Source organism: Pomacea canaliculata, linkage group LG1 (assembly GCF_003073045.1).
Source record: "Pomacea canaliculata isolate SZHN2017 linkage group LG1, ASM307304v1, whole genome shotgun sequence".
Taxonomy (NCBI): Eukaryota; Metazoa; Mollusca; class Gastropoda; order Architaenioglossa; family Ampullariidae; genus Pomacea; species Pomacea canaliculata.
Genome location: NC_037590.1, coordinates 24894892 through 24921870, shown reverse-complemented (window position 1 = coordinate 24921870; position 26979 = coordinate 24894892). Strand labels below are relative to the sequence as shown.

At 38.0% G+C, this 26979-nt stretch overlaps 2 protein-coding genes across 9 annotated transcripts; one reads left to right on the top strand and one right to left on the bottom strand.

Moving 5' to 3' along the window:
* The first annotated feature begins 299 nt into the window (after positions 1–299).
* On the top strand, positions 300–12450 carry LOC112556466 (probable low-specificity L-threonine aldolase 2). Of its 4 annotated transcripts, none has more exons than XM_025225512.1 (10): positions 300–425; positions 5838–6082; positions 6833–6916; positions 7566–7654; positions 8586–8768; positions 9195–9332; positions 9593–9648; positions 10215–10351; positions 10729–10853; positions 11158–12450. In XM_025225512.1, the coding sequence occupies exons 2-10, from the start codon at positions 5863–5865 to the stop codon at positions 11323–11325; spliced, it is 1200 nt and encodes a 399-aa protein (XP_025081297.1). In that variant the 5' UTR covers positions 300–425; positions 5838–5862; the 3' UTR covers positions 11326–12450. The 4 variants fall into 4 exon arrangements, with proteins under 4 accessions (XP_025081297.1, XP_025081303.1, XP_025081289.1 ...); XM_025225518.1 differs by lacking the exon at positions 300–425 and adding an exon at positions 2455–2505; XM_025225504.1 differs by lacking the exon at positions 300–425 and adding an exon at positions 4508–5454.
* Positions 12289–26160, bottom strand: LOC112556536 (cell death-inducing p53-target protein 1 homolog). Of its 5 annotated transcripts, none has more exons than XM_025225662.1 (5): positions 25520–25976; positions 21808–21938; positions 20399–20428; positions 17177–17438; positions 12289–16855 (listed from the first exon to the last, which is right to left on the bottom strand). In XM_025225662.1, exons 2-5 carry the CDS (start codon positions 21905–21907, stop codon positions 16747–16749), a joined length of 501 nt encoding a protein of 166 aa, XP_025081447.1. In that variant the 5' UTR covers positions 21908–21938; positions 25520–25976; the 3' UTR covers positions 12289–16746. The 5 variants fall into 5 exon arrangements, with proteins under 5 accessions (XP_025081447.1, XP_025081436.1, XP_025081428.1 ...); XM_025225651.1 differs by lacking the exon at positions 25520–25976 and adding an exon at positions 22725–22827; XM_025225643.1 differs by lacking the exon at positions 25520–25976 and adding an exon at positions 22445–22547.
* Between the last annotated feature and the right edge of the window lie 819 nt (positions 26161–26979).

The window sequence follows — 26979 nt, the reverse complement described above, 5'->3', positions numbered from 1 at the left end:
ATATCACACTGTAGACTGACACATTCACACAGATATCACACTGGTAGACTGACACATTCACACAGATATCACACTGGTAGACTGACACATTCGCACAGATATGATGACACATTAACACAAGCACACACCTCTGAAACAGACAAACTTGTTGACACTTGTTGTTTTGTAAACAAAGACATCGTGATGTAAAAATCTATCATGACGTCATATCTATTACATCATAAGGTGATGACGTGGTAATAGACTGAGAGTAGAAAAGGACAAACACTAGAGACAATTGTTGGTGTAAGAGACTGACACACGACTAAGCAGGTGACAGGTGTGTCAGTGTCAGTGTCAGTGTCAGTCACCTTCTAGCGCTTGTCGACAGGGAGACAATCACAAGTTGTGACGTACAGCGGGACATGTGGTCAAGTAGCGGAGAGGTAAGGTTGTACACTGCTAATAGTCAGATCTAAATAAGCCGTGATCAGAGTGCTCCAGACAGACGACGACTTTTCTCTCCAGACCACTAACACGATGACTGTGTCTCGCGGAGGGTCTGGTGCGGAGGGCTGTGAAAAACTTGGAAAATGTACGTTGGAGAGGAGGGTCAGGTGCGAGGGTCTGGTGCGGGCATGGTGCCAAACTTGTAAAATGTTCGTTCGAGCGGAGGTCTGGTGCAAAGCGGATGGTCTGCTGCAACACATTGAAAACACACTTCTAGTCATTAGTAACTTCATTTTGGTACTGGAAGCTTAAGGGAACCTCGTTTCCTTCAAGTTTACCGAACAGGAGGGTCTGGTGCGGAGGGTCTGGTGCGGAGGGCCTGGTGCCAAACTTGTAAAATGTTCGTTCGAGCGGAGGGTCTGGTGAGGAGGGTCTGGTGCAAAACTTTGAAAATGTACGTTCGAGAGGAGGGTCTGGTGCGGAGGGCCTGGTGCGGAGGGCCTGGTGCAAGGGGAGGCGTGGCACAAGGCAGGAAAGGGCAAAATCGGCGCTATATATATGGGGAGCAGGTGTGCCGAAAGGCGCGAGAAAGTGAACATGGCAATAGAGAAAGGTTACTATTAGCCATGTAGTGCTCACCCAGTTTTGGATTTTTCATCGGCAAATGAGCGCTCGCTCGGCGTGCGACGCCCTCGGTTGAAAGTGATCGTTGTCTGCTTCCCGTCCTGCTGCGAGCCGGTTTCAAAGCGGACCGAAGAAGGTGTGGTACGGGTTGGCTCGCTGGCGATTCGCGCGGCTTTCGCTGTCGCGTTTCCCACGGCTCAGGCGTGGGCTGGTTGAGCAGAGAGAGGGGTTCGTCGTGCTGCTCCTTTCGGCCAGCCGCGTCGGCGTATCGAATAACGCTTGACTGTGTCTCGAGTGAAAGAGCGCGCCCGTGTCGATCGGGTGAACGCTCCGCACGTTGAAAATTTGAACCGATGATTCGGTTGCAAGAGCGAAAAGCACCCGCGAACTCAGGACCCGCGCTCCAGCGGCGACTGCTTCGTGGGAGTCGGTTACGTGTACACCCAACAGCATTCTGGTTGATCCTACAGTAGTCATATGCTTGTTCTCAAAGATTAAGCCATGCCTCGTACGGTGAAACCGCGAATGGCTCATGAAATCAGTCGAGGTTCCTTAGATGATCCATTTCTACTTGGATAACTGTGGCAATTCTAGAGCTAATACATGCAAACCAACTCCGACCCGTCAAAGCCGGAAAGAGCGCTTTTATTAGTTCAAAATCAGTCGGGGTCTCGGCCCGTCCCTTTTAATGACTCTGGATAACTTTGTGCCGATCGCATGGCTCGAGCCGGCGAGGCATCTTTCAAATGTCTGCCTTATCAACTGTCGATGGTACGTGATAGACCTACCATGTTGACAACGGGTAACGGGGAATCAGGGTGTGATTCCGGAGAGGGAGCATGAGAAACGGATACCACATCCAAGGAAGGCACCAGGCGCGCAACTTACCCACTCCGCTAGGGGAGGTAGTGACGAAAAATAGCAATACGGAACTCTTTTGAGGCTCGGCAATTGGAATGAGTACACTTTAAACCCTTTAACGAGGATCTATTGGAGGGCAAGTCTGGTGCCAGCAGCCGTGGTAATTTCAGCTCCAATAGCGTATATTAAAGTCGTTGCGCTTAAAAAGCTCGTAGTTGCATCTGAGGCATGGTCGTGCGGTCCGTCTCGCGACGGTCGTCACTGCGCGAAGCCTGAGCGTGCGCGGCTCTTCGCAGGGTCGTCTTCGCAAGACGAACAACTGCGAAAGCATTTGCCAAGCATATTTTCATTAGTCAATAGCTAGTCAGAGGTCTAAGACGATTAAATACTGTCATTGTTCTGACCATAAACGATGCCAACTAACGTTGTGCAAGTGTTGCTTCATCGACTCTGAAACCAAACTTTTCGGGTTCCAGGGGAAGTATGGTTGCAAAGCTGAAACTTAAAGGAATTGACGGAAGGTCACCACCAGGAGTGGAGCCTGCGGCTTAATTTGATTCAACACGGTAAAACACACCCAGTCCGCACACTGTAAGCATTGACAGATTGATATCTTTTTCTTGATTCGGTGGGTGGTGGCGCATGACCGTTCTTAGGTGGTGGAGCGATTTGTCTGATTAATTCCGATAACGGGCGAGTCTCTAGCCTGTTAAATAGTTCACGATTCTTCACGCATCGGTGCTAACTTCTTAGAGGGAGAAGTGGCGTTTAGCCACAAGAGATTGAGCAATAACAGGTCTGGCTGCCTTTAGAAGGAATCAAGGTGGATGTGACCATGCTTGAAAACAATGCGAACCCCTTGAACGTCCTTCGTGATAGGATTGGGGCTTGAAATTCTTCTTATCAACGAGGAATTCCCAGTAATTACATCGGTGCCCTTTCTACACACCGCCTGTCACTACTACCGAGTGAACGGTTTAGTGAGGGGTAGCTGGCCTCCGCGTCGAGAGTCTGAAAAAGTCTATCAAACCGGAGGGAAAGCTTTTGCCGAGTCAGGCTCTCAGTAACGCCCTGGACTCTCGCCTCGGGGGTGGCATCGGCGAAAGTGTAAAGAGAGGCACATTCTCGCGTGGCTGTTCCCTAGCTTTACAATTTTTTTCGTTCATTTCGCATTTTGTTGAAACCTTTCAAATATCGTTGCAAAGCAGATGAAAAGAAATGAAACAACTTTAGGCGGTGGGATCACTCGACTCGCACGTCGATGAAGAACGCAGCCAGTTGCGTGAATTAATGTGAATTGCAGAACACTCTAGCCTAACCATTTTCAAAAAAAAAAACAAAAAACAAAACAAAACAAAAGCAAAACCCGGGGTAGGGCCTAGTGCAAAACTTTTTTTTAACAAAAGTTCCAGGTCGATGGGAGGGTCTGGTGCAGAGAGGAGGGTCTGGTGCACAGGGAGGGCCTGGTGCAAAACAAAAAAAAATTGATTCATCAGTTTCTTCGCTTTGGCATTAGAAGACTAAAAAAAAGTTCCACTTCGATGGGAGGGTCTGGTGCAAAGAGGAGGGTCTGGTGCACAGGGAGGGCCTGGTGCAAAACAAAAAAAATTGATTCATCAGTTTCTTCGCTTTGGCATTAGAAGACTAAAAAAAAGTTCCACTTCGATGGGAGGGTCTGGTGCAAAGAGGAAGGTCTGGTGCAAAGGGAGGGCCTGGTGCAAAACTTTTTTTTAACAAAAGTTCCAGGTCGATGGGAGGGTCTGGTGCAGAGAGGAGGGTCTGGTGCAAAACTTTGAGAAAAAAATTTGATTCATCACTTTCTGGTGATGGGGTTTGAAGTCGACCGAGTTTATGCTTCGTAAAAAGTTGGATGAATTCAAAATTTCTGCTTTAAAGAGTCTGAAGGCGACAGTTCAGTTCAGATATGTGTTTACGTGTAACAGCATGCGTGTGTGTAGTTATTGTGTGTGTATGTGTGCGCGCGCGCGTGCGGTTTTGCTAAAGGAATAATATAGGAAGGGACTTTCGATAGGTGCTGCGTGTTTGTTATGTAAGTTGATAAAAATGATAACTGATGTGTTCTGCTGTTCGTCGCAGCAAACACTTTTTTAATGAGGTTATTAACGACACTCGATGAAGACTTGTTTAGGCATTTACTTCTTCGGTTCTTCCTCTTTACATGTAGAAGTATAAATCACTTACATAGAGAACATTTCCTTGCACGTCAGTGAGCTTAGTACAAACTCGCAGCACTTACAACAAAAAGGCGATGTGATACCTCTAGCCGTTGTTCTAATCTGTCGAGGTTTTGACATCGCTGCTGACGTAACAGTCCTTACTAAAGGGGGGGGGGTCTGTGGAGCGGGGTGCTACAAGTCTGATCCTTTAACATCATTTGTCCTCATTTACTAACCACTCGCATGTAAACAACTTTATGTTCAAGTAGTGATGTAGATCCTAGTGCACTTGTCCTACTGTTTGCAGTCTATATTTCGTTACTGAATGAAGAGTAGATATTGAGATTCGAATTGTAAACATACATTATATACTGGGAAAATAATTTACGATTACAAGTACAAGGGGCCCGGAGAGGTCGTCTGTCCCGGGGCCCGGGCTGGCTCTCGGCGGCCCTGCACACATACTCATGAACCTCCTGAGAGGATTGCCAAGTAATATAAGATGGGGCTGGTTCGTTGGGTTATTTAGCAGGAAAATGCCTCCACCTTGCGACGATTTCGCACTATGGGGGTGGGGAAGGAAACAGGAGAAAAGCCATGTGGACAAGTGTCACAGTATCCCAAGACGAGATCTGAACCCTGAGCCGCTCACTGCAGTGTTTTAACTACCGGGCCATTGAGAGCTCTATTGTGCCTTTTATTTATGATAGTGATCGCACAAAGGCCCTCTAAATGGCAGGCAACAGTTGAAAACTGGGATAGAGAGGGTGTGTTCGGTCTGAATGATACTTCACCTTTCTGACTGCATGAAGGTACAATTAAGTCAGAAAACGACAGCTGTAATGTACCAATAATTATCTCTCAATATCAGTTAATGTGCGGCAATACATATGCACAATTATTCTGACCATAACTTTTCCATGGCCTGGATTGTTGGAGTGAAAGTTGTTGAGACATTTCACTTTAAACTTTAAAGTGTAACTAACACTGCTGTCCCTGGTGGCTACATAGATATGGGCTAGTCGCGCAAGAACAGCACAACGATGGTATTGGCTGCACAGCTGTAGGTTTTATTTTCAGTGGTTCACTTGAGGGCTGGCCACTCTTCCACTCCACTCTCACTCCAGAAAAGCCCCTTGTGCCATGTTTTATCTTTCGCCACTTTATCTCAAGTGCTTTATCATTTTGGCTCTGGGGTCTCATTAAAAAAAAAAAAAATCCCAGGAAAATAGGGTTCTAGAACATCTAGCTGAATGATGTGTAGTGTGTGCACTGTAAACTACCTGCTTATGCTCAAGAAGGTGATTTTGACAGGCATCATACCAGGGTCTCCAGTCTTTGTGCATATGCCTATTATTTGGAGGTAGATAAAATGTTTTGATCTGTCAGATTTACTTTAAAGATCACCAGATCAGACTACTTCTTGTTCAGAGTTTATAGTGTGTGTGTGTCTTTAAAGGGACCATAGGAATTAGATGGTTGTAGTAATGGAGTTGGGTTATGGGAATGAAACTATTAACTTTGATTCTAAATGTGAAGGTATGAATTTTTTTAATTGAGATTTATATGTACATGTATTTATTAATAAAAATTGTATATTTGATGTATTTAAGGAATGTTTTGGTTAGGAACTAAGGAACCAAGGTAAACCCATGGATCAGCAACTAATTTTAGATCCATGGTTGAATTTTATGCAGTTAATAGTTCCGCTATTACCTGTAATGACAAAACCCTGTTTATGTGCAGGTTCTTCACTCATGCAAGATTTGTAATGAGCACTACTGTAACTAGATACTTTCTCTCTGGCAAACTTAAGTTGTGCCACCATCAGATAGTGCTGTATGGTACCAGTGCTGCATCTAGTAAAAATGACATCTATGTTGTCAACTTGCGAAGCGATACTTTCACGCTGCCTACATCTTCAATGAAGAAAGCCATGGTGGAGGCACATCTTGGAGATGATGTATATGGGGAGGACCCCACTGTTAACAGTAATAATTATAATGACCATTTAAGTGTTACAGTATAAAGTAACTACACATTTTAGTATTACTGATAAAAAAGATTTCAAACAAAATGACAATGATTGTGTTTCCCTTAAAGTGTTACCATTAGTAAATGTTCATTTATAGAGAAAAAGAAAGTTATCAATGAGATATGCAAATGTAAATTGCATTATACCCATATTTGTGTACATGTCCTAAATTGCTAATTTTGTAAAGCTGGACTATAGGAAATAAATACTATATAGGGAACAGATCACGAACTTTATGATAAAACATTTTGATTTCAAAAATGTTCCATAAATGCTTTCACTTAATCATGACACTGAGATGAGACATGTACGTTACATTTTATGACGAGTCTCTTGTGTGTTATCACTTTATCTCCTAAATAATACTGAACACAAAAACAAGGAGACTTCATGTGTTTTAGTTCTATGTGTTTACAAACATTTTTTTTACAAGGAAAGAAAGCTCCTCAGATTTAACTAAAGTGTGTGCACAGATTATCTGCTATTGCAATATTTTACTGGAAAGATTACTGCACCAGAAAGCTAGTTTTCTGTAAATAGATAACTTATCCTTGGTTTAAAAACAGAACGAACAAAATACTTGACTTACACTTGAGATGTCTTTGAAGCCTCTAGTCTTCAAGATATCATTGGCTTTTCTAGCCAGCTGAGGTGCAAGGTATTTATTATTTCTTGTAGCCAGGTATAACCAACAATCTCTGTTCAGGGCTACAAAAAGAATGTGCAACACTGTTGGGGAAAGATGCAGCTCTGCTGATTCCCACTGGCACCATGGGCAACACTGCTGCCAGTTGGTTCTATTTTCTTTGTACTTCTTTAGAAAACTGTGTGAAAATTAGTATGAATTATTTACTGATAGAGTTTGAGAATAAGCAGTATTTGAGAAAATTTAGCTAAAAAAACCAGCCCATACATGGATATAGGTCATATATGGTTATCAGATCCATTTTGCATGGCTTGACCTAAATTGTAATGGACGAAATTCAAATTCTGGCATCAACGAAGGCTGTAAATAGAGTGATATGCTGATAAGGCCTTATTCAATCAGTCAGCCTACCACTGGGATTAACCATAAATTATGAATTATCAGTTATTAAGAAACTAAGTATTAGCAGAGAGATTTATCAATTTGTTTTGCAATAATTGCTTGCATGCCATGACCTTAGCTAACGAGCTAACAGATGCTGTACTAATAGATCTTAGATTTTAACTATCATAAAATAAAAGGAATTTTGATAAGGGTAATGAGGGCTTAAAGAAGAACAAACTGTCTTAGTTATTATATTAAACTAAGTTAAGTAATCTAAACATTGTTGATGGATAAATGTAAGCAAACTGATATCTGCTTTTAAGACAGTTGATATGTAGCCAGTATACTAGTATGACAGGAGAGTATTGAGATGTTTATGGTTCATGCTGTTTCCTAAAATGGATTGCAGTGTTATCTCATTGTCATGGACTGTTTGAAGAAATATTACTGGGAGATCAGTCACACATGCATTTTGGTGAAGTTGGAGCAATTGCTACTGTAAGTTAGACTAACTTTCTTCAATGATGACATTGTCTGACTTTATTAATTCCAGTGGGCAGTTATACTCAGGAAATTAGGAAGTGTGCTCAGTTACAAAAAATAGAGACAAAAAAAGTGCTAGTGACAAAATAAGGATAAAGCAAGCAGTGCAGCATAGCAAAGAGGATAACTTAAAAATATGCAAGCTTACATCTAGACCATTCTTAAGACACCTACATCATTGCATACACACAGATGATGATTCATCTTCAATTGAGCAGCTGGACTGCAGAAAATACAAACGATTTTAAGAGCCTGCTACTTCTGCATACAGACATAGCATGCTATTTAACTGAGCTCAGTGAAACAAAATCTGTTCATTCATGCTCTGGTATGGACAAAATACTGGATACTTTTCTAACAATATGTTGATCCCAAAGCTGGGAAGTTAAATCCCTCTGACACTAATTACCTTAGAATATATGTTGAAAATGCTGGTATCATGGACCGACATAGTGGGACGTGTAGTCTGGTACCCTTCAAGAGTTTAAGATCCAGATGAGTCATTTTTAAAGAATGGTTTAAAATTTAAACTTTTTGTTTAATTTGCCTGCTTGGTATTTATGTTTATAAATTGACATCAAGCATGTAATTTTTCTTGTTGAGCAATCACCTGCAGGCCAACAGATTTACAGTCTTCTGGCTCAGTCCTTCAGAATTATGATCTCTGTTTAACTTTGAGGATTTGCTTTGCATATATTTTATAAATGAGTGTTTTAGCTGTGCTCAGTCCTTTCACCTTAAAGTCAGGTGATCATACCAGTTTGAGCAACATTGTTATCATGCACTTTTTGATTTTATACTGAGGCATATTTAATAAAACAGCAGGATTTTAGGAATTAACTATTAGTTTTTCTTAATTAGCTACTGAAGGTACTGTTTTGTGTAGCTGGCAGGAATACATTCTCGAACTGTTACCAACAAGTGTGATGGCACAATGGACATTAATGAGCTTCGGGAAAAGATACGCATCAAGAAAGACCCACACTATCCCCAGACACGTGTCATTTGCTTGGAGAACACCCATAATAGATGTGGTGGTACCATCCTTCCACTGAACTTTTTAGAGCAGGTATATGAAAGTTGTGTGAGCATGAATTATAAAAGTAAAAAAAAAAATGTTTTATTGCAATAACAACATTTATAGCTTACATATAGTGAGGCACCAATTAAAATTTTCTGTCACAAGCAAGATTACTAATGAGACTATTAGTAACATATGCCTTGTCCAAGTATTGCTCACATGATGATGATGTGGCTGTTAGTTTGTCATCCAAATTTGTAAATAATAGTAGTTTTTATACTACTAAATGAAGAAAAAAAAAAGCTGGCCAATGAAAGTAGAAATCAGAAATGCTAACTAAAACCCAGCTGAGAACAGAAATAGATGTAAAGAAATTGTGTTTTGAATTCTATTTTTTTAAAAACACAGTACACGAAAATGATGGTAAATCTGCAACAGTATAAAAGTAATAAAATGTTGCCTTTATTGACACAGGTTAGGGATGTGGCTGATGCACATCATCTTGCAATGCACTTGGATGGAGCACGACTAATGCATGCTGCAGTTGCTCAGGAAGTGGCACCTTGTGAAATTGCACAGTATTTTGACTCTGTTTCAATGTGCTTTTCAAAGGTTAGTGTCTCAGGCATGACATGCAGAATATCTGGGTATGAACATCAATATATTTAGAGTAGAGGTATGCCAGTAATATTAGTGAAAGAGTTTACTGTATGAACATTGTCAGTTTTGAAGTACATTTATGTCATCATGGATATATAAGGTACAAATTTTATAAAGTCAACTTAGACTTTAATGCAGTGTGGTAACAGAAGCTTGTCAGACAAATGAATTATAATTTTTATTTTGTCCCATACACGATCTGTTTTTTCTAGGGTCTTGCCTGCCCTGTAGGAAGCATTTTGGCTGGTTCAAAGGATTTTATAGAAAGGTTTGTGTACATATTAAATATTTTTTCATTTTTTACACACATGGTACATACTTGAGTGGTGTTAATTGCATGTTCTTATGTTCCTTTTCCTGATCATCTCATCCCCAGTAAATGCAGTTTGCAATGTCCTTTTCCAATTGTTTCTTCCACATTAGTAGACAGATGAGATTTATGGTGCTCTCATTCATGGTTCTATTTCTTTTGTGCAAATGTTGATGCATGTGCATTTTCATGCACAGCATGTTCTACTACTTCATGTTCATTACTTTGAATGGAATAAGTGCATGGTGGAGCTCAAAACTTGGTGCTGAAGAAACCTTATAAAAATTTAAGGAAATTAAGGTCACTAAATTATTGCAACTTTCACCTGTTTGTTTTTTTTATTATCATCTATGTAGAATTCAGAAACTTAGAATGCCATTAGATAACCCGGTGATTTTGCATGGATTTATGCATATTCACTGGTTAATTTGAAGTAAAGAGAAAACAAGTTTTGAAAAAGTGGGGCATACTGACAGTGGATAATTAGAAGACTTAAAGACTTCAAGATTAAAAAAATTGTGCAGAGCTTTGTGGGCACGAAAAGCCTTGGGAGGTGGAATGCGACAAGCTGGAGTTATTGCTGCACCAATGTTAGTAGCACTGAACGAGATTGTTCCCCACCTCAGGGAGGATCATGCTAGGGCTAGAAAAATAGCCCAAGGTTAGTAAACAAGACAAAGTGCCACTATAACCATAAGAAGAGTGTTGTGCTTCATGATTGATATTTCCACCAATGAAACAGTTAACCAATGAAATAAACTGTGCATGTGTTGGAGAGAGACCAAGAATGCATGTAAGTTTGCATTAAAAAAAATCTGCTAAAAATGTCATTGTTGCCTGATATAGTGTTCCAAATGTCAGCAGTATCTTGATGTTAAAAAATAAAAGTCAGAATGTACAAATTGCATGAAGTTGCCAAACATTCAGGTCACAATATAGTCATGTCAAGGAAGTAATTCATGCAGGTGTAAGCATGAAGTACTAATGAATACTATTAATTTCAAGTTTGTTAATTTGTATTTTGTTTTGTTTTGTTAGCTATAGTTGACGTTAAAGAGAATAACTTCCTGAAGCTAAATATGGAGTTGGTTCAGACTAATATAGGCATGTTGCATATGGACTGCAATATCAGCACAAGAAAATTGTGTGAGCGATTGACTCAGGTAAGGAAAACAAAAAGTTGTCTCATGCACTCACTGTAGCAGTTTTAGAGGTTTTGCTATTACAAAAATGAATTATGGTTATCAATTCGGTTAAAATAATCTTCTTACCAATATTTTGTATTGAAGATCACCAAATTTGAATAAATGTATTTTATTTCGTGGCCATTAAATGTATGCATCCAGGTGCATTTTGCTGTACTAGGTAGGAACTTCTTACTTTAATTGCCAGAATAGCACTAATACATGTATTCAATATTTAGAGGCCAATATCAAACTTAAATCAAGTTAAATTCCTTTATTTCAGGTCACTGATGAAGAATTTGAAGTTCTTGGAGAGCGAATCTCTGTGCAGATGATGCCATTTTCTGACACTCTTATTCGCTTTGTGACTTATTATGGTATTACAGACAAAGATGTTGACAAGGCCATAAAGAAACTCCAATATGTTCTGACAGGTATGTCAACATGCTAATGCATTTGGAGGCAAAATATATGGGCAGTTCCTTTTCTTCTTCTTGTTCCTATTCTCCCCCAGTGGAGCATAGGGCCGCAAGGCGGCGGTTCCTTTTTATCCACATGAAAAGCTAAAACAGATTGTTCCTTTAAATAATATGGTTTTCTCACATCATTAATGGAACTGTTTTGTGCCCTCCATGTACCTGTCAGTCTGTGCTTTCTGATAGCTATGTTATATCTAGACTCCCCAGCTTGTTAGTAATATACTTTTCTTGTCCAAGTATTGCTTAAATGAAGATGATGTGGGTTTGTCATCCAGACTGGTAAAGACCTAGAGGAGAGCAAATGTTGATAAATATGTCATGTCTGCAGGAAGCTGCTTGTGAATACATTTTTTTTTTGTACTTGGTTTTGGTTAATTACTACCTTAAATAGTTTGAAAACAGATCTGATGAATATTGATGGTACAGAAATTCTTCCAAATTCTTCCTCCCTTTTGTACATGTAAGTAATCAGGTGCCATCGGGTTACCCTTCAAGAATGTTGCATTAAAATAAATATCTTTGCACAGGCAGAAAAAGAGATTCTGAACCAAACTCGTCGGCGTTTAGAGACAAAAGCCCCTTGCAATGAACAGTTTTCGAGTGAATAGCATATGGTGTATAACAGACAGAGTTGCATACCTCCTGTACCTTTCAGATACCCCCGACAAAATCTTTTACTACCAGCACCTGGCAAAGTAGCTGTAATGATCTTTTGCTGTGCATCATATCTTAAAATAGAGATTCAAGATAGTATCTGAGACAACAAAATTAAATGCACTACATTCCTACATGGAACTTCAGGCCTGTGTATGTCCATTTAAAGATTAAAAAAAAAATCAACTGCCAATGGTAAATACAAATGTACACATAAACACAATTTTGAAAACAAAATCTTTTGGAAAGCACATAATTACATAAAAACAGTTTAGAAACAATTAAATCATTTACTGCTATCTTTATTCACATTTGCAAAAGGCGCCAAGAAATTAAGATCACAGCAATCACATAAAAGTTTATAAGGATTACACTTGTTAGAATAAATACAAAGACTTTAAAGTGACTAATTCAAAATTAAAGCTAAAATTCTTTAAATCCATTAATTTTTTTCCAGCTACATATATTATGTTAATCTTAAAAATAGAATCAGAATGATTTATTGTAATGTATGTAAACTACACATTTTAAGATGAAAAAGAAAACCTACAAAATTCAAACTGCTTTTTGAATGATTGAAGTATGAAGGATTTTTTTGTGTGAAAATAGCATATGAGACAGCATTAAATAACAGAAATGTCAGGGCCAAGAAGTCCTTTTCCATGCACTCAACCAAATGTGCCAGACTGACTTGATGCAAGGTTTATTGAACTCTTCTTGATTTAATTAACAACTGAACTGTACCCTTACATTTGTTAAAACATAAGATCTTCCAAACTATGTATACTATAGAACACATGACTAAAATGCACTTTCTGAAAATTCAGATATGCTAGAAAAAGGTTTAACGGCACCTTTCAAATAGCCATTAAAGATTCCTCACAATGAATGCTAAAACCTTGTTTCAGTCATGCCTGAAGATTCACAGAAACCAACATCATCATTCCAAATTTTCACTTGTCTTCAATATACTATAGATTCACAATAATTTTGTAAGTATTATATAAAAGTAAAGGTACCAATCTTGTAAACATACTAATGTCCACAAACTAAACTGCAAAGCCACCTCTTTTTTTTTTTAACATGCTCTAACAACCAAATATCACAAATATTTTACCCTTGGTAACTTCAAAGACCCAAGCAGACCTTTAAAGTACATCAAATTTCTCCTGACAAACAAAACTGAAATACCAGTGTCTATACTTATATATTCCATGCTCAACCCTTCTATCACAAATGTGACTGAAATAACATTAAAAGAAAAGTGATTAGTGTCTTGCTACTCTTAAACATAAATGTAATGCCCTAATGAAATGTCATTCACATATTAATGCTCGCATCAAAAACATGACTAAAATAATGGCAACTTTCACAACATTTTCCTCAATATCCTCAAAAATCATCAAAAGAATGACTTAAAAAATGTGATACAAACCATCACAATGCATGGATCTTTATTTTGATCTTAACAGATTGCTTTTTCGGTGCTCTGAAAGCTATAGTACCCATCCCATTCTCTGAAAGCTATAGTACCCATCCCATTCTCTGAAATGCTTTGTAGCCATGCATCTCCATAAAAGCTCACATCTTTCATGAAATTCTTAGCTTGACATTCCATCAGAAAAATAATAGCATGAAAGTTATTACATGTAAATAGAAATTTTTAAAACAAAAACAATTATTTGCAAACGCAGAAAAAGAATTACTTTCAAATTTTGGGCATTGTTTCAAACAGTACACGTGATTAAAAACAAACACACTGAACAAATGTGTGAATAAATCTAAGATATCATTAATTAAAACCTTCCATTTACACAAAATTGAATCAAAAACTAAAGCATCGGCAGGGGAAAGCACTCTTACAAAACAGCTTAAGAGAATGGTGCATGTACATCATCCAAAATCAACACAATAAATTTCAGCAATTGACATCAGGTGTTAAACTGACAATACTCACTCAGCTTTAGAGAAAGCAGGCGAGGACATAAGCAAAGTTGGAGGCACATTTGCTGATACTATCGATATAAACAGTGAAAGATTCCACAACTGAGTGGTCATAGGGGCTGTGAACTGTAATAGTTCATCACAATAGACCCTGGCATATAAAAGGCATAGCCCAAGTCTTACCTGCCACTTGTCACCCTCACTGATAAGCAAGCTACCTATCACTACTGGGCAAAGGGAAGTTTTGAGCAACTTTCCAAAGTAAGAATTGAAGTTGTAACTTCTGCTTAGAAGTGCAATAATCATAGGGCTACAAAGCCTTCCCAATATTCTAAACCAATAAAATTAATCTGGATTATTGTTAACTTGCTGAATGTTTTCCAATGCACACCTCTTAATGTTAAAAAAGGAAAATATGATTAATTCCAACTTTACTTGTAAACAATGATGTAACTTTGAACCGGGTACAAGTCTTCAAATCAACCGTTCAAAACAAATATTTAAAAGGTAAAACACAAGGATCTAAAACAGTGGTTCTTAACTGGGGTTTTATCGAACTCTAGGGGTTCGGTGAGTTGGTCTCAGGGGTTCAGCGGAGCCTCCGCCACGGAGGTCAAGACACACCCGCAATTCGTGATGACACTAAAGAAGGGTTCGGTGAATGTGCATATGAAACTTGTGGGTTCGGTACCTCAAACAAGGTTAAGAACCACTGATCTAAAAGCACAATCACTATAAGGGGAGTGAACTGAAAGGAATGTGGGTAGTGGATCCCAATGCCTTTCTTTCTGCTGAACTTCTTCTCTAAACAGTGGCTATACAACTCAACCAAACAACCAATCTCTAAAAAGTAAAGCACCCATTGCTTAGTGCAAAGAGGGAGTCATTCAATCGCTGGCTTGAGCAAGTCTTGTGCACACAGCCTGCACTAACCAGCCTCACTTGGAGGGTGAACACTGCACTGCCTCACTTATATTTATACCATAGGCTGAACACAATCAGCTGTGGTTGTTATTAGCATGACATGGACAAACCACTTGCCTAGCCAGCTCAAAATTAATTACAACTGAGGGTTTAACAACCAACTATCATTTACGTCACACTTTTAGTTTAGGTTTCATAAATTTTGTCAACTAGATGATATAAAACAAAATGATGCTATCTGAAAGCTTTTAAAAGCCTTATGTCCAACTTGTATTACAATTATTTTTGGCTTGAAACTATTTGCAATTATACCATGTAGCTACTGCCAATCTCAGCATGCACATATTTTAATAAATTGTCAGGGGAATAAAAAAAATGCATAAAGGATTAATCTTGATTAAAAAACAAAAAACTAAAGTTAAGCATGTAATGAACAGGGATTGTACGTACATTGTTATAAACACGTAGAAGACATGTTTAAAACAAGATTATTATTCAATAGGCAAATCTTTTGAGCCAGTGAACCATATTTAAAGACAATAACAGATATTTATGCAAATCACCTAAAAAAAATCCAACTACTGAGGTATATATCACAAGTAAAGCAAATAAAAAGAATGGAATTCTTAAAACACTTTTTATGCCACTATAGTATACCAATCCAGAATTGTTCCAAGTGTTTGGATAAATGTGTGTCTGCAAAAACATCCATATGCATAAATAATCTGTGTGTGTTGCATATGAATAAGTAGGGTTATGCATCTTAATTTTAAAATGAGTGTAATCCACAATATGTACGTGTAGAAATAACATATACCCCTAAATGCATCATGTCTTGAGACAAACTTGATCAGTACTGAGCAGCATTCAGAATTAAGACAGCAGACTTCAGAGTTACATTTCATACCCAAAAATCTTAATACAAAGGGCAATTATCCACAAGCAAGAAAATGCATATAAAAAGAAAATATTCATAATAAAATGGTCTCACACAAATGATTTTCTTTGCTATAAACTATATTTAACCAAAGTTGGCCTTTTTCAAATTTCACTGTATATGATGGAAGCTACATAATTTACATGAGCGTATACCATTGTATCGTATGAGTCATATGATCACTAAATTTGGTCTTTGTGTGCTGTTAACGTGCATTAAAATTGCTTTAAACACCCTATTCTGACGGAAAATGGGATATTTAAGGTATAAACTCACCATTCAACATTACAAACATGAATCATCAACCTGCAAATAACCCTTCTCTCAAACCCCCCCAACCCCCAAACCACCATTATTATTCTGTCTGCAGCAATAAATCAATTAGTAGTTTCAACTTTTGAATCAACCTGTCATCTATGATGCATAATAGCAAAAGAAGCTGGAAGGGAAGGGGTAATCTTTTATAGAATGGAACAAAAGTTAATGTCTTTAAGAAGGCAGAAATCCTGGCCTCCAAGTCAGACAACTATATATCAAAGCAGTTTGCAGGCACTTTGCAATGCAGTCATCACTGTGCAGGTTGACATATATCAGTCTACTTGTGTGTTTATGCTGTACTGCTGTATGTTTATGGTCTACTACTGTGTGATAACTCTGTACTCTTCTCTAAATGACAGACAGAGAAGTAGAAGCAAGGGAGAGATGAAAGGGTTTATCAAATCAGTGATAATGTAGCGAGTTGGAATGAAGATTTTTCTATGCCAACTGCAAGTTAATTATGAATGGCTACAATTGATTAGTAAATAAAGTCAAGATTCAGGACAGTCCATCACGTGCGCTGTGATAGCAGCACTCCAGCTTAGTACTAATCCACAACTTTTATGGGTGCTGACAGATTAACCATCATGAGCAGTGCCTTTCTTTAGCCTTCCATTTACATGCGGCTCCAACGAGACACCTGCTGACGACAATTGGGGCAGGTGTGGACTACGTCTTTGCAGCTATCCACGCAGAAGGGGATCAAGCAGCACCCCAGGTCACATCTACAAACAGTGCACAAAGAGGCTGAAGTTGCACAAATGTATGAGGAAAAAGTCCATGTTTTATTCTGTAGCACTTACAGCAAAGTGCATTCCACTGCTGTAAGTAATCTACAGATCATAAGAGTAAGTTGTGCACTAAAAACAGTGAGGAAGACAATTTGCTATCAAGTTAAAGATAACACTACATATTTTTCTTGCAGAATTAACAATTTCTGCCAAGAAAAAAGTAATTTTAAAAAACCCAAATCATAAGCAACTTTGAGTTAGTGAAATGTACTAACAATGGGCACAAAAATTGATCACTGATGACAAAGTACTTACCCAACCAGGCACAAAATCAGACAGACAATCCATGTAAAGGTGCCCGTTTCATAGTGTGTGCCTGTCAGAATCTCAGCCTGGCAGTGTGGGCAACGTGTGTGCACAGGAGACTCACGGAATGTCTGCACTATGGTCAGTTGTGGCTGAGCAACCACCACAGTGGTCTGGCCACTCTGGTTGAAGGCTGGCTGGCCATATGCTGGCTGTCCATATGCCGGCTGACCATAGGGAGGCTGTCCATAACCCTGAGGATAGCCAGGAGCTGTAGATGGAATAATGCTATAAAATTATTTTCATATTATGTAGCAGCTAAAATTACTTCTTAAAAAATGTGCATATACATACAAAGTTTATATGACATTAAGCTATAAAGAGATTACTGTTACATCAGACATTCTAAGAACTATACCAAGATTTTAAAAATGACTGCAATTACTACAGTTACCAAACTTTTAACCTGAGTTTAACCTGAATTCATTACACCTTACTCCACAACAAACACTAATGAATTAAAAAAATGGTTCTAACATTTTAGGATACTAAACATTTGGTTTACATCAAAAAGAGATGTATTGAAACAATCGCTGTTGCAAAAGAAATCAAGCTATGAGGTATTCAGTGTTCATCTCTGAGCTTTTGGAAATCTTCGTCTGAATTATGCACAGAAATATTTAAATTGTCACACCACATATACCTTCAAACCTCTAGAAAACTATGTCTAAATTATGCACAGAAATACCGTTACACTGTAACACACTCTATACAACATTAATAGTAAGCAGACTAAAAAATAAATGGCACACCATTAATCTGTTAAGCCTCACTGTTAAGATCTCACTGATTCTTAGAAATAAAATAAACAAAGAAATTTGTCAATCTTAGACCTTTATCTAATTGTGACAGATGCATTGCACACAACCATCTTTTACCTAAGCACTTTCGTCCCATGTTTCTATATATATATACACCTCAAAAATTTAAAAAATTTAATTCATAATTTTGTTCTCTCACTGCATCTTAACAGATAACAACATAATTTTACTACTGACAACAGCAAGAGACAAGTCAGATAAAGTTTTGTTTCTGGAATATACAAAGTGAAAAGCATAAAAGTAAAAGTTTGATTGCATAAGGCCCCATCTATTAAACTGTTGTTTTGGGGAGTGTTTTATAAAACATTTCATTCATTCTATAGCATACAGTGCATGCACAGTACAGTCAAATCTCCCTACTATGCCACCTACCGGACCGAGGAAAAGTGGCATAGTAGCGAGAGTGGCATAATACCGAGGGTTCGTAAAAACGTCTTTATTTGCTCAAGTTACCCATCAGTCCAAAGCTCTCAAGAATCGTCGGCTGGCGCTAGTTGTCTCCTCTCATTCTCCCCCTCACCTCTTCATCCTCCACCCCTCCTAACCACATCCGCGCACTCGCATCCTGTCGCTAGTCGACCCCCTCCATCTCTCCCTCTGTCACGTGACTGTCACCCGGCCAGCGACCATCACCCCCTATCGCCAGCCTCCACCCTCCCTGTGTGCGTGCTAGGTTCCATCCACCTAACTGCGATGTCCCACACTACCATACAATATAATAATCGAGCACTGCATGGAATTTCACAACTTGTGCCTTTTAACAGTCACAAAAAAAGTGGCATAGTAGCGAGAGTAGGGGGTGGCATAGTAAATTTTTTTTTACATTGAATTTATAGTCGGGACCGAGCAAAAGTGGCATAGTATCAAGAGTGGCATAGTAGCGGGGTGGCATAGTAGGGAGATTTGACTGTATATAACTTCAAGTTCATAGCAGGGAATGACCTTTAAGGGGTAAACAGCCTTAACAAGCCTTGAACAGTTGAATTCAGGCAATACAAAGGGTTGCTACACCAACGTGGCAAACAATGCAGCAGGATGTGGGAGTGCACAAACAGCCTTTACCCTGCCACTGAATGATCAAAAGGAACAGATACAGATTTTGCTACAGGCAGTAGAGAAACAATGACAAATCTCCTAACATTAAAAAAAACCAAAAAAAACAATGGCAACAAAGTGGAAAAACATACTGTATTCTGTACCAAGATGTGATGTACTGAAGCAATCATTAAAATAGGTGGATGGTGTTGAAATCTCTTTTCATCTTACCTAAAAGGTTATATTATATTCCCTTTCAATTGGTAGCCTAAGACCTTCACAAGGCTATGTGACATTGCATTAGTTTGTGAAGAGACCAGTGCTCTTCCTGTAGCTCCTCAAACACACACTTCTTAGTAAAGACACACACACAGGGTTATACATCAGAAGGCTGTTACATTTTACAGTGAGACCATACTGTACACAGAAGGAGCTTCTAAAAGGATAATTACATTCTTTGATTTTATTTTAAACATCCTAAAGCAGTTAAATGCTCCGCAATTGCATGTACTGAGAAAACTTATCAAATTTAAAAAAAAAAATTTTTGGATAGTTTTTCTAAGTAATGTTATTAGTATAAACCATGTTAATGCTGTACTAATATTATTAACATAATTGACATCCTTATTTTTAGCATTACTAGTATGTTTTCCTTTTTTTTGTATATACAACAACAACATCTTCAATTACTTTTATTCAAGGGGGTTGGGGGACAAGGAACAGGAACAACTTCAATTTCATCAACAGGGAAATTCCATGTAACACAAAGACAACAGTAGGAAATGAGTGAACCAGTCAACTTCAGCTACCTAACCCATGGGTCAGGAACAGGAAGAAAGAAGCCTAAACAGTTACTGTTGTAAGATTTCTGTGTAACATGTAATGCCCTTTACAAATAAAAGTTTGCTGCTAGAAATAATCCACAATGTTTCATTTGGTAAGCCATGTTACTGTAGTGAGATTTTTGTGTAATGCCCTTTATACATAACAGCTTGTTGCTAGAAATAATCCATATGCTATTTGGTGAACCATGTACAGATGCAAAATGGATGTGCAATTCTTGATGTGCACACTGTCATGCATGTGCACAAACTCTCTCACATGTGCACATACACATATGCATTCACACATGTGCACCATGTACAAATACATTACCTGCACAAAATGTCAGAAATCAGAAATATTCAGTATGGGTGCAAGTTTATGTTAGAAATATGATGCACTCTGAACAAAAACAAACAAAAAAAAGATGCCTAGTCAAGTAAAGAATGTGTAAGTGAAAGCACCAGTGCTACAGTGCACTATACTACAATACCTGAATAAAACCCTTGTGGTGCTCCATAAACTGATAATCACCAGAAGAGCCCAAGTGAGGCAAAAAAAGAAGAAAGTAATTAAACTAATAAGTATGATAATAAGCAGTTAATACCTATATCATGGGGAAAAATGAAAAAGAAAACATAAATGACCATTTTATCACTTTCAGTTATCACAAATAGTGATGGAATATTACAGCATTTTCAAGATTATTCAGCACTCACACAGAAACTACAATTGCATGCACATGCAGTCTTTGATGCATTCAACATTCATCATCTTCTAAAGAGGGCCAAATCTAATCTCAAAGCCCCATGGTATATATCTTTGATACATTAAAACAACCATCCTCATCTAAATAGTACTAAATCTAGACAAATTAATCTTTTGTTTAGTCTTCTGCATAGCATTACAGGTTTTTCCATGCTATATCCATATCTCTTTGAAACCTATCTTTCCATAGCTCACAGAACAGGCTTATAACCTATGGTACAAATGATTCAGATTTTGATAGGGGTATAGGCCCATCATTTTATTCATGGAGCAGAAATAAGTTGCTGCTCAAAAGGCTGACTTGGAATAAATAATGTTTGTATGTAAATAGCCGATCTGGCTGAAAAGACAGTTGTGCCTCTGCTCAAATTATTAGTTACATACTGTCATCAAATTATGAAAGCTGAATTTCAGCTCATAATTTCTTCAAACTTTACACTAGCATGACTGGATGATATCTCATTGATTTCTTAAGGATTCAGCAAAGCCCATTTATATCCGTTGCAAAAATGGGCTGAGTAGAGTTTTATGTTTGTTCTTTCTGGCAATAACCTGTTCCACTGAGAAGTACATTTAAAAAGACTGAGTTCAGAATAAATTTTAAAAAATGGTTTAAAGGATTGCTAATCGTTAGATGCAGTTCAGTTTTATCTTTCAAAAATTAAGTTCAACATACTGCTTGCTTAATTAGTGAAAATACAAAGTGCAGCAACAGGATAAGGGAAACAAAAACTAACGAAAAATATATTGAGAACATTACAGATAATAATGTATGGCATAAACTGTAAACAGACAAACTGAAAAGAGAAATCTTATATATTTAAGCTTGAAAACTAAACAACTGCGTTAAGATGAAATACAAATGAAGTTATGTTAGATACAACAGCAGATATAAGAGAGCTGTTTTCATAACTGGTGAATCAAATCCAATTCTTATTGGTGAGGGGGACAAACACTTTTCTTTTAAGAAAACATTCATGAAACTGCAGAGAGAACTAAATATTTTAATTGACAACAACAATAATAAAAAGCAATGATCTTTTTAAAGAAGGTAATAATCAGCAAAAATCTGACACATAAAACAATGTTCTTATAAAGTAGTTACAAAAACTCCTCAGAAGTTTGAAATGTTACCTGGTCCTCCCATTTTGGGGTCAGGAGGATAGCCAGGTCCTGGTGGTGGTGGTGGGTAGGCAGCATCAGTTCCAGGGTATGGAGGTGGTGGAGCAGACATCTTTATAATACAGGATCACAGAGGATCAAAACTGAAATAAATGATCAATGATTACTATTCATCTGCTATAATACATAATATGAAATTATATGAAGTGACAAAATATTTCATCTACATAATGCTCAACCAACCAGAAGTCAAAGGTTTGTTTTCCTCTCTCTTCCCCTAATTATCCTAGATCTTGCTCACACAATGAATAGAAGTTTTTCAAACTATAACCTCTGACCAATAAAGCAGTAACCAGAAAAATGAGAATGGCAAGAGAAACACCAAAACATCGGAATATTAATACAAATAATCAATTCTTATTACTCAAACTAACAGAACTGAAAAATCAATTTTTTAGGAAATATACTAAAAAATTAACTCACTGTGATGACATCATATTACTATTTATAGAAATCATTTGGCAAACATGGGCTAGTCACTAGTAACTGTTTATGATTGCAACACTCCCTGCAAGCCCTTGGATACTCCCCCTACCCCATAACCCCAACCCAGTTAATGTGATCCCATGAAGGAAGTGTACTTTCTTACCAGGATGTCTTATCTTGAATTAGCTTTACCCACAAGCTTTCAAAACTAGGTGCAGCAAGTGTTATCAGTCAACTGAGAAAAACCAGCCACTGTGATTTGGAAGCTTAAAGACAAAAAAGTGACAGAAAGAGACCAAGTCACAACCTTTGGACTCCTACTCTGACTATATGGTGTGGGGGCGAGGAAACTGTTTTGCACTGAGCAAGCAACTAAAGGCTATATCATGGTAATGCAGCCAGCCCTGTAAGCAAATGCCACATGCAGAGAAAGAATAGCATGCCTGCGATGAAAGCTGAACCCAGGGCAGCCAACCCTCACTGTATTGGTGACAGGCACTAACTGTGCCACCAGACCGCCATGAGACTATGTGGTGTAGTCTGGTCACATGAAACAAAGATGAAATATAAGACTGTATCACATAAGCAATTTTTCCTGGTAATTTTCATTGTACATGTATATGTTTGCCTAATTGCAATGCCCTTTTTAGGCATATGGCATCATTCTACTGCTTCGTGTCTCATGTAAAGTGCACTGAACTCGCCTCCATACAGGAAAAAGCACTATATAAATTCCCATTATTATTATTATCATCATAACTGCTACTTTTTTTTTTTACCACACTCACACTGTGTACATATCAACAGGCATAGTGGGTAAGAGAGTGAAGGGATTTATATTTTCTGGAATGGAACACTCCACAAAATGTTTGTTCTTTTATGGGAGTGTATAAAGATTTGTACAGTGTCTGGCTGAATAGTAAAATCATTGAAATGGAACTGTAGAGTGATGTCCCTTCACCTAACTGGCTGGAGGGGATGAGTTCTCAGTAGTTTTGTTGCATGTTGCTACATGTTGTGAAGTTTAGATTTTGGATCTCTGGGCTTCAAAAATGTCCACTGGTGATATGATAGTTTCTTGTGATCCAGCATCTTGCTCCTGTGTGTTTCTGGTCTGCTGTGGTGTTCGCTTAGTCATTGCCAGGATTGTGCTGTTTTCAACTGTTTTGCCCTAAAACTTTTACAGGGCTGAATCTGTGAAGGTCCCTTCACAAGAAAGGCTGGTGCTGTGGGGAATGAAGACATGTCACTGCTCGCCACATGTGAGAGACAGCCAAATATCTTAGGAGTGTAAGGTGATGACTGTGACTTCCCTGTCTTACCTGTCAGCGACCTCACACCTTCCACCAACTACAGGCTGCTTTTGGTGCCTTGGTACTGTAGCTACAACCATTGCAACATAAATGAATCTTTTGTTCTTGAGACAAAAAGTGCCCCAAAGATATCCCCATGAGCCCCTTCCTCAACCATCTGCCCAGAGACTGTTCCTGCTGGAATCGCCACTGGCATTGTGCTAACAGTGCAGTAACCTGTACACTTTACTTTTGCTTCCTGTAAAATCCCTCTTGTATGGTATACCCACAATCTAGACCACCACGCCCGTCTTATTTGTCACTTGGCTTATGAAACTCATTGTTATTCTTCATTAGAAACATTCAGTCATCTTCAAAACTCAATGGGCATCAAAAGTTAAAACATCTGCTCTATAGCATGTGAGAATGATCTGACCCATGAAAAGGAGATAAAGGTATGAGGTATAAAGGCCAGATGAAGCAGCATGAAACATGACCAGCAGAGTAGCAGACATCAGGTGTGCTCCCTACCTCCCTTCCCTGGTCAAATCATTCTTTCCATCAATAAGGCAGAGGTTAAGCGAAGATATTTTTACTCTGGAAATATTTCCTGCAGTAACACTTTTCTTACTGCAGTTCAAAGTTAAGACACATGTAAAATGTGCTTGCACGCATTTGTGGATGTACATATGTTTGCATGCTTGTGCTGTGAGGGAGAGGGAAAGAATACTCTATTTTCCAAAAGTATTTCCCCTAACAACTTTTTTAATTCTTTATGCTTATCCTGATGTTAATCATGGACAGCTTATCCACAAGCTGGAATTCTGCAGTATACAAGCATTCTAATTATTATTTTTCCATCTGTGATGATTGCACCCTCCACAGCCATGGCTGTGTGAAGGTCTTTCACTTCTTTCTATATCAAACCAAGACATTTTCTGTTTCAAGGCTATCACTGACAACTACTGCAAATAAATACAGCTTATGAATAAAAATATGGTGACAAAAATGCACAGGCACATTTTTGTTAAAAGGCACAACAAAAATCATCTTGGAATGAACAATGACAATAAGCTTTTCAAAAGACATAACAGCTATGGTATTACTAATAGTAATACTAGTGATGCAATAACATTATAAGAATTATCAGGATACAACTGTGAAATTTGACAAATATTAGCATTTGACTAGTATTTTGCCTATCCTATTATGGCAGAAAAGAAGAAAGAAAACAAATGAGAGAATAAGATTTTCAAAGATAATATGCATGTTCAATGATATTCTATTTAACTTAAGTAAAATGAACAACATTTAAAACTAATTAAAAAATTAATTACTATATAAAATACTTTAAAATAATGACTAATTTCGCATTGGCTTAGACCCTTTGAAACAGTTTCTGCAGCATGTTTGTTTATTATACTAGGAGTCATGCAGTTAGAGATACATGTATATCTTTTTATATATTCACTATAATATTATGAGTGCGTGATTGTGCTATACAATTTATGTGATAAATACAACAGACGAACAAGCTTAACTATTATATTATTTATCAGAATTCAAATGCCACAAAAGGATAATGCTTCTAAAAGAGATTCTTAGGAGATACTTATACACTTAATATGGGTAAAAAGTAATTACAACTATTGATTTTAACAAATACTACATTATATGATTCAGACTTTGATAAAACTTTGCACTAGCAGGTGAAACAAAACTCTCTCTCCAGTAAGCAGACCCTGGATACTAGATTTCTGTTTTGAACTTACTGCTTACAATAAGAAACATCAAATTTATCTTTTTTAAAAGGCAATGTTACAAAAACAAAATCATTAATGTCATGTCTGAGGCAACAATTAAATGGACGTATAGTAACTGAATGGTATAATAAGCATATAACAGATTGTAGTATGAAGACTATCCCTGTCTTCATAAATACTTACAAAAAGCGACTTTCCTCCCTCTCGTTATATTTTAGAACTGTTGTGTCTGTGTCAAATAAAATGCCTAGTCACTCATAATTTTTATTTTCTATCGCTTCGATTCGTGTTAACTATGACCCGCGCTGAGGCGGATGATTCCTGTTTACACTAGCCTTTGGGATAGGCATACCAACGATCGACTTTGTACACATTTAACTAATCAAAACAATATTGTGACATTTTGAGCGTAAGATGAAAAGTATTAAATGACTACTTGTTTTTTTTTTTTGTCTACACACGTCTCTCACACAATGGGATGTTTGAATCAACTAGTGACTGGCACTAGACTAGGTCAGAGGTCCGTGAGCTGGGAGTGTTCGTCTTTGTTGATGATACCTTGCACGGTTAACCTATATAAAGCAAACTTGTCGATCCATTACCTGGAGAAGTACAAGAATAGCTATATTTCATAACTTGATAGACATGAAATATGAGTTTGATAAGATTTACAGCATAGTTACCTCGTCAGCGTATTCCACAGAGTACTCGAGAACGTTGTACGCAATGATAAATACACTTCCGCGATGACGTGCCGTGTGCAAAGCGCGTCCAATGGGGGTTGTCTGTCTTGCGTCTGCTCGGCCTTCATTGTGGGACATCACGTAGCCACATATCTATATGTGTTTGATATGTATATTTTGGCTACATCGTGCGAACGTAACGAGACGTGGGCTCCGCTGCTCGGCCTTCATTGTTGGACATCACGTAGCCACATATTTAGCTATATGTGTATAATATGTATATTTCGGCTACATCGTGCGAACGTAACGAGACGTGGGCGCCGTCTGCTCGGCCTTCATTGTGGGACATCACGAAGCCACATATTTATCTATATGTGTATATGTATAGCTCGGCTAAATCATGCCAACGTAACGAGACGTGGGATCCGATGGTTTGTCATATAACAACATATAATTGTTATGGTCTTAAAATCAAAAGGTTTATGTGGATAGATTTATGTTTGCTTTTGAAAGGTCGCTGCATAGCTTATATATATATACACTTTTATGAAAACCACCAGAACAGAAAAGGAATCATAGACTTCTATGACATCTTTTAGAGTGACGACTTCCCCTAGTTCGACGGCAACGTCTTATTACAGACAGAAGGAGCACGTAGAGTGTGTGTGTGCATATACACTGATGTATAGCTATGATTATGAAAGTCTAAGTTTGGACTATGAAATGTAAGTCGTCACAGACGAACCACCTACCATTCAATAGTCCCTTCTTAATTCTGTGAAAAATAAAGATTATTCGTCTGATTTAAAGCTATAAGCTGAACAATGCAGTGACTGCTTAATAGTGAGTTATGCATATGTTTGCAAGTTCTTCGGCTGTTGCTGCTTACAATTGAAATAAAAACAACAAAAAATAACAAACTATTCAAGCGTACTCAAATATTAATTCCGAGCTACAAGA

Bases quoted from the DNA above. Each gene is read 5' to 3' on its own strand.
- LOC112556466 (XM_025225504.1), top strand. From the start codon at position 5,345: ATGATGTGTAGTGTGTGCACTGTAAACTACCTGCTTATGCTCAAGAAG. The intron at 6,917-7,565 runs GTTGGTTCTATT...AATGGATTGCAG, and splicing joins CATGGGCAACACTGCTGCCA to TGTTATCTCATTGTCATGGA. The intron at 10,854-11,157 runs GTAAGGAAAACA...CCTTTATTTCAG, and splicing joins TGTGTGAGCGATTGACTCAG to GTCACTGATGAAGAATTTGA.
- LOC112556536 (XM_025225636.1), bottom strand. From the start codon at position 21,907: ATGTCTGCTCCACCACCTCCATACCCTGGAACTGATGCTGCCTACCCA. The intron at 20,429-21,807 runs GTAACATTTCAA...GGTGATTATCAG, and splicing joins CCCCAAAATGGGAGGACCAG to TTTATGGAGCACCACAAGGG. The intron at 17,439-20,398 runs GTATTGTAGTAT...TTCCATCTACAG, and splicing joins ACCACAAGGGTTTTATTCAG to CTCCTGGCTATCCTCAGGGT.